This window comes from Elephas maximus, chromosome 9 (assembly GCF_024166365.1).
Source record: "Elephas maximus indicus isolate mEleMax1 chromosome 9, mEleMax1 primary haplotype, whole genome shotgun sequence".
NCBI lineage: Eukaryota > Metazoa > Chordata > Mammalia > Proboscidea > Elephantidae > Elephas > Elephas maximus.
The window spans coordinates 32,249,956-32,263,640 of NC_064827.1; the positions used below are offsets into that span (position 1 = coordinate 32,249,956).

The 13,685-nt window shown below is 39.0% G+C and overlaps 1 protein-coding gene across 2 annotated transcripts in view; it reads left to right on the forward strand.

Annotated features, from left to right (window-relative positions):
* Nucleotides 1–1,981: 1,981 nt before the first annotated feature.
* Nucleotides 1,982–13,685, forward strand: part of DMRTA1 (DMRT like family A1) — a 42,706-nt gene continuing 31,002 nt past the window's right edge. Inside the window, exons 1-2 of one of the 2 annotated variants that reach the window (XM_049895614.1) lie at nucleotides 1,982–2,886; nucleotides 7,135–7,383. In XM_049895614.1, coding sequence (XP_049751571.1) covers nucleotides 2,229–2,886; nucleotides 7,135–7,383 — 907 coding nt within the window. In that variant the 5' untranslated portion in view covers nucleotides 1,982–2,228. Of the gene's footprint in view, nucleotides 2,887–7,134; nucleotides 8,198–13,685 lie in introns of those variants that run through there. The other variant, XM_049895613.1, reaches the window with a different exon arrangement.

A 13,685-nucleotide genomic window follows, 5' to 3' on the forward strand; every position in this document is an offset into this window, starting at 1 on the left:
TCCACCAGGCGCTCCTTGGAAACTCTGTGAGGCAGTTCTGCTCTGTCTTCTAGGGTTGCTATGAGTCAGAATCAACTGCATGGCAATGGGTTTGAGTTTTTTTGGTTTCATGACTAATCATTCAGCATCTTTTCATGTTCTTACTTACCATCCATTTATCTTCTTGGTGAAGCATTTGTTAAAATCTTTTGCCCATTTTATTTTAAATTGTGTTATTTGTTTGCTTATTATTGAGCTTTGAAAGTTCCTTAAATATTCTGCGTACCAGTCCTTTGTCAGATGATATGTGTTGCAACTACTTTCTCCCATTCTGTCCCATTGGCTGACTTATCTATCTTTACAACAGTACTGTTCTGTTTTGATTACTGTAGCATTGTAGTAAGTCTTGAAATAAGGCAATGTTAGCCTTCCCAAGTTTCTTGGTCTTCTTTTTTAGATACCATAAAATTCACTCATTTAACTGTATAAGTCAATGAGTTTTTGCCACAATCCAGGCTTAAAACACATTCCAAAATGCTTTGCCATGGAATCGAGTCCAACTCATAATGACCCTATAAGACAGAGTAGAACTGCCCCATAGAGTTTCCAAGGAGCGCCTGGTGGGCTTGAACTGCTGACCTTTTGGCTAGCAGCTGTAGCACTTAACTACTACACCACCTGGGCTTCCTAAAACATTAATCATCTCAAAAAGTTTTCTTATGCCCATTTGTTGTCAGTCCTTGCCAAGCACTAACCAAAAGGTCACAGTGCGAACCCACCAGCCATAGGCATTTATGGATGTGGTTTCTATCTTTATAGTTTTCAGTTGTCTAGGTATTATAATTATAAACGGAACCATACTATATATATATTTTTTTTCTGACTTCATTTAGTATAATGTGTTTGAGGTTCATTCCATGTTGTAACATGTATCTGTGGTTTCTTTCTTTTTATTTGAATAGTATTCCTTTTTTTTCTGGATGTATCATATTTTTTAATCCTTTTACCAGTTAATGGAGAATTTGAATTGTTTCCAGTTTTTGTTCATAAAGTTTCAATAAATATTTGCATACTAATCTTTTTGTGAAAAAGAGGTTAGGAATTCCTAGAGTGGTAGTTTTAAACTTCAATTGTATATTATCATCACCTTCTGGAGTTTACAAAACCCAGACCAGAAAAGCTAGGATACATAGGATTGAGCATCCATATTTTTAAAAAGTTCCCCCAGTAGCTCTGATGCTCAGGAAAGGTGGAAAACCTCTAGGATAGTGTGTGAGTGTGTGTGTGTGTGTGTGTGTGTAGAAGGCCCAGATCAATCAGTAAAGTCTGCCCTGAAGTTGCAAGAGAAATGGACTTTTGAAACAGTGTTAACACATTGCTGCTTATAAACAGTTCCAGATGAAAGCGCACAGAAGGAACAGTTCGAAATATAATAATACCCACCATCCAAATTTGCACGTGGAAGTAGAACAGAATGCCTGAAAAGAATCTGAATATGAATCAGTTCCCTTAATTATTTATCCATTCTTCTGGCACAGCTCTGGGACACACGTAAAGGAAGGCATCTTTCAGCTGGGTAACAAATTTGTAGCCTGTGGAGCTGCGCTTTCTTACTTGCATTGACCGTGGTGCTATACTGAAAATTTCACCTGCAAAAAAGACAAAGAGAAGTCAAAATCCGGACTTGAAACTTTGTTTAGAGAAGAGCTGAACTGGAGAAGAGACCTCGATTCTTGCTTAATTTAAGAAAAGGCATGGGAGAGGGTGTGAAGGGAACTTCATAAAAATACACTTTAGGGAATTCATGGGAACTCAAGCGGAAAAAAGACACTTCTTTGAAGGAAGGAAGGTTTCTTGTGTCTTCCACCGCCTCCGCCGCCCCTCCTCCCAGATGGTCCCCACTCTCCGCCCCTGGCCCTCCCGGGATCCAGCGCTTGGCCAGTGGGCCGAGTGGGCGGGGTAGCCTTGTAGCTCGGTTTCTCTGGCTCCAAAGAAGCTCCAGCGCAGGGACATTAACTTCGCACCTGGTCTTGGGCGTCTGCACCTTTTGGCGTCTCCAGCTCCGGGACACGTTCCTACCTACTAACTGCGGGAACAGTGGACAACTTTGTCCGTGGGTGAGTGGGTGGGTGGGGGGCAGCGCGACAACGGCCCATCCCCCCGCCCCCTGCACCCCAGCAGGGTTAGCCACGGACAGCGCCCACAGGGCTGGCTTTCCTGTTTTAAGCCTCGTCAGCGACTTCTCCGGAATGGAGCAGTCACAGTGTGGCAGCAGTGACCACAGCGGTAGCGGCCGACCCCAGCTGGCCCCGGGACTGGTGGCGGCTGTCCCTCCGCCCCCGTCCCCAGCGTTACCGGTGTCCCCGGGGATGCCTGTTCCTCCAGCTTTCCTCCGGCCGCCGAGCCTCTTTCTGCGGGCAGCCGCCGCCGCAGCCGCCGCCGCTGCCACCGGGAGCGGAGCCTGCCCACCAGCGCCGGGGCTAGAGAGAGGGATGGTGGCGGTGGGCTGCGGCTACCCGCGGACCCCCAAGTGCGCTCGCTGTCGAAACCACGGCGTGGTGTCGGCGCTCAAGGGCCACAAGCGCTTCTGCCGCTGGCGGGACTGCGCTTGTGCCAAGTGCACCTTGATCGCCGAGCGCCAGCGCGTCATGGCCGCCCAGGTGGCGCTGCGCAGGCAGCAGGCGCAGGAGGAAAGCGAGGCCCGCGGGCTGCAGAGGCTCCTGTACTCTGGACCTGCGGGGCCTGGGACTGGGACTTCCCGAGAAGGCGGCGGAAGCGAACACCCTCAGGCGGCCGGCGTCCCTGCGGTGGTGGCTGCGCTGGGACTGGGGGCCTTGAGGCAGGCTAGTGGTCTGGCGACCCCCGCTTTTGACGTTTTCCAGCCGGACTATCCGGGGGAAAAACAAGGTGAGTTGGTCTTTCATTTGCTCTTTGGACAACAAAACGTTGCTCGGGAGAAACACTTTGAAAGAAGCTGCCGCGCCCGTGCGCTAGAGGTGGGCAAGACAAGCTGTTAAAAGAAGTACTCAAGTTTTGGGAAACTGCTAGCCATAATCTTCGCTTCGGAAGGGTTTGCTGTTTGTTTCATGAAGTGATAGGATAAGGCCACAAAAAGGGAAGCCAGGGCAAGCACAGATGAGCAACTTGAAGAATGGAGTTGTCTTGTCAAAGTTGGTGTAAACTTCTCTGCCTGAGTTTAACTTCAAGCGGGCACCGAGCGAAAAGCTCAGTGAGAGGTGCTGTGTTTTGAGCTTCTTCTGTAGCCTGTTTTCAGCTGTAAAACCACAGTGAATTCTCTGATGTTGCTTGGGAAACTCACTGATAGATGGGAATGTAGTTATGTAACTTCCGAGCAAATCTTTGGTGCTGGCTAAGTAGCAGAAGGTGTCCTGGTGAAGCAAAGTTAAAGCACTCAGTTAACCGGAAGGGTGGCGGTTCAGACTCCCTCAGTGACTCTCCAGGAGAAAGACCTGTATTTGCTTACCTAAAGATGACAGACTAAAAAACCCTATGGGACAGTCCTGCTCTGTCACATGGGGTCCCTAAGAATAAAAAATCAACTCCAGGGCCCCCAACAACAATAAGATTAGGAAAGAGACTGAAATCTACCGAACAATCTTTTTCCTCCCTTCTCTTTAAATCTTTAAACATTTCCTGCTCTCCCCGCAACTGTTTGTATCTGTGGTCAGTTTCCCAAAGTGTAGAAAGTTCTAATATTTAAAGTTTCACCTCTTCTTATAGGGGGGGGGGAAAAAAACCCAAAATTAAATTTTCTAGATTTGTAAAAGCATTGGTAAGAATTTCAAAGTCCAGTATTGGGGCTTTCTTATTAAAGGAGTTTTGACTTTCTTCTCTTTTTTACCCTATCCCCTGTGTGGCACTGGAAAAAGTAGCCTTGAGTTTTAGGAAAAAAAAAAAAAGTTTTTTTGGGTAAGGCAGTCCCAAATTAACTTTTCCTGTTAATGTACATCCCACTGAATTTTAACAAATTTCATAGTCCTCCACAGGGCCTATTAGCAGTGAAAATGCCATTTCAGTATATCTGTATCAGTTTGAGACGAGTGGTATCATATGGAATTCTGCGATAATGATACAGTAAGTTATTAATGAAAGCGTTTCCCCAAAGAAAAACAAATTACAGATATTAACAGATCACAGGCTATACTTTTGAAAAAGATCGTCTGTATTTAAATGAGACATACATCAGTTTGTTTGCCTCTGCCTGTTGTTTGAACATGTTCTATTTTATTTCAGTGGAAAAAAATAGAACTTTAAACATTTCTTATGAAAGATCAAAGAGGAATGAAGAGTAAAGTTATGAAGTAAAACTGTTTTAAAGGAAAAGAAAGAATTCCTCAAACTAAATTGATAGTGATATATGACTGGCCTTTTCAGAAAGACATTTATTTATGTGATTTTTTTTTTTGATAACCAAAGCGTTCTGTTTTGTAGAATTTATTATTTTATTTTATTCTTTGCCTCAGGTGACCTCCCTATAAGAGCAAGCCACTTTTTGAAAGGCTACCTCAATTGCCTCCTATTACATGATATTCATGAACTGTAGTAAGGCCATCTATTTAATTTACTCAGTCATTAGACAAAGACTAACTGAGTGATTCAGAGATGAATACAAAAAAGAACCTTATATTCAAAAGCGGAAGAATTATATGTATCCAAAAACTACAATACAAGGTTTAATACACAGTGATAAAAGCAATTGAAGAAGTAAAACAAACTCTAGAAGTTCAGAGGACAAAGCGATTATATAAAGGCTATCATGATATTTTAAAGACACCCTGTTTTCTAAATAGCCTTACGCAGTCAGCATTTTATGAACACAATAGCTAGAAAATTGTTTTATGCATAAATTGCTGCAGAGATGAGACCGTTGTATTTTTACATGTTCAGGGGCATGTTTAATTGTAAGTAAACTGGAATGGAGGTCCATGCCTATCTGTCTTCACTCGACAGACTAGTCATTAGAAAAGCATTCTTGTTTTATTTCAAGTTGAAAATTCTATAGAGCCCTTGTAATTTTGGAGTAACCACATCTTTTTTTCTGTTTTCTTTTTGTCCTATGTTTGGTATAATGATAACATTTTGACCCTCGAAGTGCTAAACCATACACAATTCCTTTACTTTAAAAAGGAACTGTAGACCTTCCTTTAGAAGTTAGGGCTGCCCCTTAAGAAAATGCGAGAAAACATAGGGTTATTGCAGATTACAGTTTTAAATCCTCGCTTTAAGCAATATACATTTTTTTTTGTGATAAAGTTTAATTTTTTAAATTTTGGTGAAAGCACCCACAGCCACAGACCCACCATTTCCACAATTTCTGCACGCACAATTCAGTGACATTGAGTACCTTCTCCAAGGTGTGCTACCTACTGTTCTCGCAATGGATTCTTGGGCATGATACCAATAGCATAGGCAACAAAAGACAAAATAGATAGATGGAACCTTATTAGAACTAAAGATTCTTGTTCATCAAGGGAATTTGTCAACAAAGTGAAGAGACAACATACAGATTGGGAGAAAATTTTAAGAACTATGTGAGAGGGGAAAGTCTAATATCCAGAATATATAAAGTACTCCTACAACTTAACAAGGAAATCAAACAACTAAACAAGCAAACAAACAAAAAACAAAACAAACAGCTCAATCGGCAACTGGGCAAAGGGACCAAATACACATTTCACCGAAGAGGATATTTAAATGGGCATCTAATATATGAAAAGATTGGCAGTATACATTTTATTGCACTTACCTTGTAGAAAAAGGAATTTGACAGAAATACTCTGGATAACCCTCTGGATAATTTACCCTTTCTCATGGAAATAGAGCTGACATATGTCTATTGAATAAGAGGAAATTTAAACCGAAATAAAAGTTACTTAGCTAATGTGTAACTTTGTTATTTTCCTGGCATTAGCCTGGCAAAAGGATATTAAATATATTCTTGTTTTATTAATATTCATATGTTCAACATATTGAGGAAGAAAATTCAGATTTTTATATAAAAATATTTTCTAGATCATTTTCCCTTATTATTGGGGGAGTATGATTTGAACCAAATACCTAATATGTCGTTTTCACAAAACACTTTGAAAATCCCTACAGATTGCAGTAGTGCTGTTTATAGCTTTATTTTAGAAACAACAGAGGTATAAACTATTTTCTTGATATATCCTAGGGATTGGAAAAAAGTACATATTTTACAAATAATTATGAAAAATACCAACTATGAGTCATGTGTCACATAAAATGAAATAAATATGCAAGCTGTAGTACGATTTGAGATTACTGTCACAGTAATCACTACTGGCTTGAATTTGAAATGAAATGAACAATTTTGTTATTTCCTCACATTATTCAGGTGGCTTAATTGGGACTTGAAATGTCAGCATAAGAAACCAGTTAATGTGATTAAATATGACATTCATTTTCAAACTAAAATGATTTCTTCTTTCATTTTCTTATCTAGACATAATAGTTTTATTTAGCTCTTTTTAGTTTTTTTTTTTTTTAGTCATGAAAAAAGGAGTTTTGGTGGCACAATAGTTAAGCACTTGGCCACTAACTGAAAGTTGGGCAGTTCCAACCCACCCAGTGTCTCCACAGGAGAAAGACCTGGTGATCTGCTTCTGTAAAGATTACAGCCTAGAAAACTCAATGGGGCAGTTCTGCTCTGTCACGTGGGGTCGCTAGGAGTTGAAAATTGACTCAGTGGCACCTCACAAAAACAAAACTTGGGTAACCTAGGAAAATCTCAAATTGCCAAGATGGGGCAGTGTTCATTTGTGGTGTTAGGTTAATAGTTTGGGGTTAACAATAGACTCTTATCTTGTGATTCTTAAATCATTGCTACATTTATACATATTATATGACTTAAAAAATTCTTAAATCATTGCTACATTTATACATATTATATGACTTAGTGATCGTGAAATGACATAAGAAATAGCATCTTTCCATTTTCCCAATACCTGCGTTTCAGAAGGATCCTTTAAAATTGAGTTATTCATTATCATTTCTTAGAGTAAGTAAGTATTACTCTGAGTGAATGAATTATTACCCAGCATTATTTTTTCAGTAGACAGTACCATGTTCTGGAAGATTTGTCATGTATTTGATTAATTTTTTTCTCTTCTCCAGAACGAAAAACAAGTAAATGTGGCTTATACCAGAGCGGACAAGAAGCAGCAGCGTCCAAATCCCATCAGCTTTCCCTGGGGTCGTCTCCCAAGTCTAATGGTGTCCTTGGAAAACAAAACATCCGATCATCTAGTTCAGAAAATACAAACAAGGAGGATAACACCCTGTCTCCTCATCCTGGGGAACAATCAGGAGGTGATGAGAGCCCTAGGTCCTTGTCATCCTCTGAGGTGGAATCAGGAAATGAAAGTGAGTGGACCAAAGACTTTACTGCTCCCAGATCCCACCTTCCCACAGTGTCCTCAAGACAAAGAGACCCTCTTGATATCCTTACCAAGATTTTCCCAAGTTACAGGCACAGCAGACTGAAAGGCATTCTACAGTCCTGCAAAGGGGATGTGGTCCAAGCCATTGAACAGGTCTTAAATGGGAAAGAACACAAGTCAGACACCAGGGAGTTGGCAAGCTCAGGAGGATCTGGACCTACAGCCTTTCAGAGAGCTCCTAACTTTAATCTAGCTGGAATTGGTTTTGGAGCTCTAGGGAATAAATCAGCTTTCTCTCCTCTTCAGACCACTTCTGCTTCTCGTGGAGGTGATTCGCATCTCTACAGTTTAAGTCCTAGACTAGGTATCAGTCCATTACGGGTGGCATATTCCTCTCCAGGAAGAGGGCTATCTGGTTTTATGTCACCCTACCTAACGTCTGGATTGGTACCTGCATTGCCTTTCCGGCCACCTTTGGATTATTCTTTTTCAGGAATGCTTAGGGATTCTTCTTACCTTCCCAGCAAAGATTCAGTAATGGGTGGCGGACTGTATTCCAGACTGAATCAGGACAGTCATTAATGTATCTGCCCAGTCTCCCTTCCCAGAGTATTTTTAGAAGCATACAACACACACACACACCCCACATCCACTAATGTATTACAATATATATGTGAGAGGATTATTAGTCCTTAAAAATGCTATTTTTTCCATACACAATAGAACAGACGTTAGATTTGAACAGATGTTTTTAGCATTTATTAAGTGAAAGAAATATTTGAACATTATATGTGCCTTGAACAAAGCTATATTAGGAAATCTTTGTACTTTAACAAATTTTCTCAGAAATTATCAGTTGTAAAATTCCTATTTTAAAAATATACTTGTTTTTATTTTATCAGAAAATGGAATATATAGTTTTACAGTACTTTTGTAAGTATAAAGCAATCTAGCATACTATAAAGTGAGCCAAAAGAAAGAGTTGGAAAATTGAGATATTGCTACATAATTACAGTTTTAAAACTTTTTCTGCTCTTTTGTTTCTTGTTCACAGGAAAAAATAAAACTATTCAAAATATTTTTAAAATATTTTATTTGACTGTAAGTGATCTGGACTGGGTTACAAGTGATCAGATATAAGTAGGACTTTTGGGTAACTGGAATTTCTTGTTTTTCTGAATGTCTTGTTTCTTATTCATATTTGCCTTTTGTGATAACAAGTGCTGTTAAAATGTTTTTTCTTTAAAATGAACATTCAATTACCCAACCACCTAAGAAATAAATTTTTGAAATTGAGAATACGCCATCTCCTGGCCACTATCACTAATTGCAACTCAGTTCCAGTAGAGCCATAAAAACAAAAAAACCTCATAGCCGTAGGCATTAAAAGGAACTTAAATAGTATAATCTAATCATTTTTGAAATAGCCCTTTTGGATCATGTTACATGGAAAATTTCATATTATAAAGTGAACATCTACTGTGTATGAACTTTTTATCTTTGAGTGTGCGTATGCCTGTGTCTAGGCAAATATCCCTTTCCATGTGTTGATGAGAAGGATATGACACTCCTCAAAGATAATTTTCTTCAGAATATTAAAATATCTGGTCATGTCAGTATTGATGAACTCTAGCTTTATAATGCTTAATGCAATGAGGAGAGGCATAAGATTTCCAAAGTGAAAAATTTACCATTAAATTTTAGGTTTTCTTGAGTTTTTAAACATTCTTTTTGTTCTCCTTGTGGAGCCTTTGGAAGCTGTTTTTTTCCATCAGTGGGCAATCTCCAAGAAAACTGCTTACAAAACAATTTTTTGAGGTTTTCTTCGTGTGTCATCATTTTTTTAAAGGACAGTAGCTTTATTATTATTGTTAGGGATAAATGGAAACCCAGCCGTGCTGTAGGACAGTTGATGAACCAAAGATGGTTTAAACAATTTGAGCAACGCGATTTACTAAAGATTGTTTTAAGTTATATTTTCTCTCTCTCTACCTTTATCAGTTCCACCATCACGAAGGATTTTCCATGAAGCCAATAAGAATATATTCCTAAAGTATATTTTACCAGCAAACAACGTATTAAATTACTGCAAATTAGCTGATTTAGGAAGTAAATATGTTTAGCAGAGTGTACATTAATTGTAGTGGTGTGAATACGAGAAAGGAGATCCTGGAAAAACTGGGTGCATTCAGTATTAATTTGTTATAAAATCAGTTTAAGTTCTAAGCCTAAACCACGGTACAATGCCTGGCAAGCATTTAATATTGAGTTAATATATAATGAATGAATAAACTGTTTTGGTTAATAGGTCTCTTTGAGATCAAAGAACTCCACACCAAATGGACCACAAACACGTGTTTTGCCTACAATTTCAAGGGGTTAACGAATCTCCGAAATGCCATTCAAGATAGAACATTAAGTGATTCTTAAATTGTTTCCATTTGATTAATTGATTTATTGAAAGCTATTTTTTTTTTCAAAAAGTCCTGGCTGGATTCCATGGAGGATACCAAGTATAAAATATTGCACTTTAAGGCAGTTACATTATATGCCAGACCTGGTTTAATAACACCTCAGCGCTAGAGCTGCTGGATTCTTTATGTGGCTTATAACATGAGGTGCATGTATCCGTTTGAGAAACTGAATTGCTTTTGAACTGGAAGGAACATTCATTTTGGGAATTATTCGAATTCGTAAAATAACTTTATAATCTTCAAATTTAAAAAGTTTTTGTAGTATATAAAAGTTACATATAATGCTTTATGCGTTCACTGTGCTTTACCATAATTTTAAAGCTGAAAGAACCTTATAGAATAAGCCCTTTTGTTCAACCATTGAATTGCATGTGAGGAAACTGAGGCTCAGAAGTAGTGTTGTCGACCCTGGAGGTTATGGAAATAGTGTGTCATAGGAGTGAAAGTTGCTTACTTCACCAATTTCAGTTAGACTACAAAGGAGTTACTGGGTGATGCAAAGGCTTAACGTGCTTGGCAGCTAACCAAAAGGTTGGAGGTGCAAGTCCACCCAGAGGCACCTCAGAAGGAAGGCCTGGTAATCTACTTCTGAAAAATCAGCCATTGAAAACCCTGTGGAGCGCAGTTCTGTTCTTACACACAAAGGGTCGCCATGAATCGGAATTAACTGGACAGTGGCTGCTGGTGGTAATGAATAAGGTCTGAAAGGAAGACCCATGTCTGTTTTGTTCATTCATAGCTTTGTACAGTCTGTGGTACATAAAACCAAACCTATTGCCGTTGAATTGGTTCTGACTCATACTAACCCTATAGGATAGAGTAGAACTGCCCCACAGGGTCTCCAAGGAGCCACTGGTAGATTTGAACTGCCAACCTTTTTGGTTAGCAGCAGAGATCTTGGCCACTGTGCCACCAGGGCTCTGTGGTACATAATCGGTGCATAAATAAAAGTTTTTCACTGACTGAATGAAATAAAAGATAAGAATGAGTCTAAGAATTCATTCATTCAACAACTATATATTAAGCACCTACTTTGTGCCAGGTGCTGTGCCAGACACGGGATAAAGAGGTCAGTAAGACAAAGGACCTTGCCTCAAGTTGCTCACAGTCTGTAGTGCCATGAGTACTAAAACAACCTAAAAACCAATGCTGGTATAATTTGACTATGTTGTACATCACTGAGTTCTTTGTAATCTTGACATTTATGCCGTTGGATACTGTTTGAAGCCTAAACCCCTAAGACACTCACCAGGGGTGGAAGGGAAGAGGGGTAACATCAGTTTCCATGCAGTTTGTCAAGGAAAGTCTATTCCATTGGTTTGAGAGGTAAACAAATTTCAGGTCCATGGTGAAAGAATTAGGTAAAGAAGAGACTTTTGTTCACTTCAGCAGAATCTGGTGTGGACGTAACCCCCGCTTCCCCAGGGCTCTCTGGATCAGAGTTATTGCCAGAACTGGATTGGCCTCCTGGTCTAAGGTCTCTTTCAGATAGTCTTTGAAAATGGGCTAGATTTGAGCGGATCATTCAAAGGATGTGAGTCAAATGATTTATTGCCTTTCTCTGCAACTCGTGCTGAGACAAAGGACTCTGCAGATTTTAGAACCCCACCTCTTAGGGATTCCTAACTGTGCACTTGGAAGTGATCTAGCCATAGAACTCTACTTTTTAATACCCATCTTTGGGTGATGTTCATTTCTTCTCTGAGTTAAATCTCCCTTTTAATATCCTATAACTTTAATCCTAAAACATATAATTGATCACCATTAAAAAGTCTTATATTAAAAAACAGGGGAATAGGAGAAGGGAAAAACGAATTTGTTGACATTATACACACACAAATACACTTACATCAAAATTAGAAATAAAATGCTCAAAAGTATAGAACCTTCATATTTGCAACTAATCATAGAATCATACCAAAACCAAACCCCTTGCTGTCAATTCCTACTCAGCGATAACTTCCTTCTGCCATTACCCATTTCGTATTCTCTTTGCACCCAGCAGATGTCTCAGCTGATTGTGGTTCCTCACCTGGTGGGCCGACCAAAATCTCCATTCTTGAAGGATCTCTGCCGTTAGCAGTCCCGCTTCTACTAGATTGTTGGACATTTTCACTAGCACATAACATACAATTCACCTATTTAAAGTGTACGGTGTATTTTAGTATATTCACAGATACGTGTGTTAATCAAGACAGTTAATTTTAGAACATTTTCATCTTTTCAAAAAGAAGCCCCATACTCTTTAGCTATCATTCCCTATCCCCCACCACTAACCCCTGCCCACTAATTTAGTTTTGGTGTATATATTTCTCTGTTCTGAACATTTTATATGAATGGAATCATACAATATGTGATCTTTTGTGACTAGCCCTGGTTGTGCAGTGCTTAAGAACTCAGCTGCTAACCAAAAGGTCAGCAGTTGGAATCCACTAGCTGCTCCTTGGAAGCTCTATGGGGGAGTTCTACTTTATCCTATAGGGTTGCTATGAGCTGGAATCGACTCAACGGCTATGGGTTTGGGTTTTGGTTTTTCTTTCACTTAGCATCATGTTTTCAAGGTTCATGCATGCTGTAGTATATATCAGTACTTCATTTCTTTTTATGACTGAAGAACATTTCATTGTATGGATATACTTCAATTTGCTTATCCATTCATCAGTTGATGGACTTTAGAGTTGTTTCCACCTTTTGGCTGTTACAAATAATGCTGCTATAAACATTCATGTACACGTTTCTGTGTGGATGTGTTTTCCTTTCTCTAGGGAAGTAGAATTGCTGGGTTATATGCCAACTCTGTGTTTAATTGTTTGGGGTACTGGCAGATTGCTTTTTCCAAAGTGGCTGCACCCATCTTATATTCCCGCCAGTAGTGTCTGAGGGTCCTGATTTCTTCACATACTTTCCAACTTTTGTTAATCTTTTTTTTTTTTTTAATTCTAACCATTCTGCTTGAAGGGTGTGAAGTGTTATCTCATTGTGGTTTTGATTTGCATTTTCCTAATGACTAATGATGTCGAGCATCTTTCATGTATTTATTGGCCATTTGTATATCTTCCTTGGAGAAATGTCTATTTGTATCCTTTGCCCATTTTTTACATTGGGTTGTCTGTCTTTTTATTATTGGGTTGTAAGAATTCTTTATGTATATTCTGGATACAAATCCCTTATAGATATGTGATTCACAAACGTTTTCTCCCATTCTGTGGGTTGTATTTGTCTCTTTCTTGATCTTGTCATTTGAAGCACAGAAGTTTTTAATTTTGAAGAGGTCCTATTTATCCATTTTTCTTTGGTTGTTTATACTTTTTATGTCAAATCCAAGAATCCTTTGCCAAATCTAACGTTACAAAGATTTACCCCTATGTTTTCTTCCAAGAATTTTATAGTTTTAGGTCTTATGTTTAGGTTTTTGACTCATTTTGAGTTAATTTTTTGTATGTGGTATGAGGTAAAGGTCAAATATTATTCCGTTGTGTGAAAATTCAAGCTCCATTTGTATGAAAGATTATTATTTCCCTATTGGATGGCCTTTGTTAAAAAAAAAAAATCAGTTGACCACAGCTGTGTGGGTTTATTTCTGGACTCTCAAATCTATTCCATTCATCTATATATCTGTATATCAAAATAATACCAGTACCACACTACTTTGATTACTGTTGGTTTGTACTAAGTTTTGAAATCTTTTCACGATTGTTTTCCATTAACTTTCACCACAAAATATGGGACGACTTAATGATACTCTAGAGGACGTGCTGCGTTGTGGAAATACTCCTCCTTGCCTCTGCTGAGTAGTGGTAGGATTAAGCAC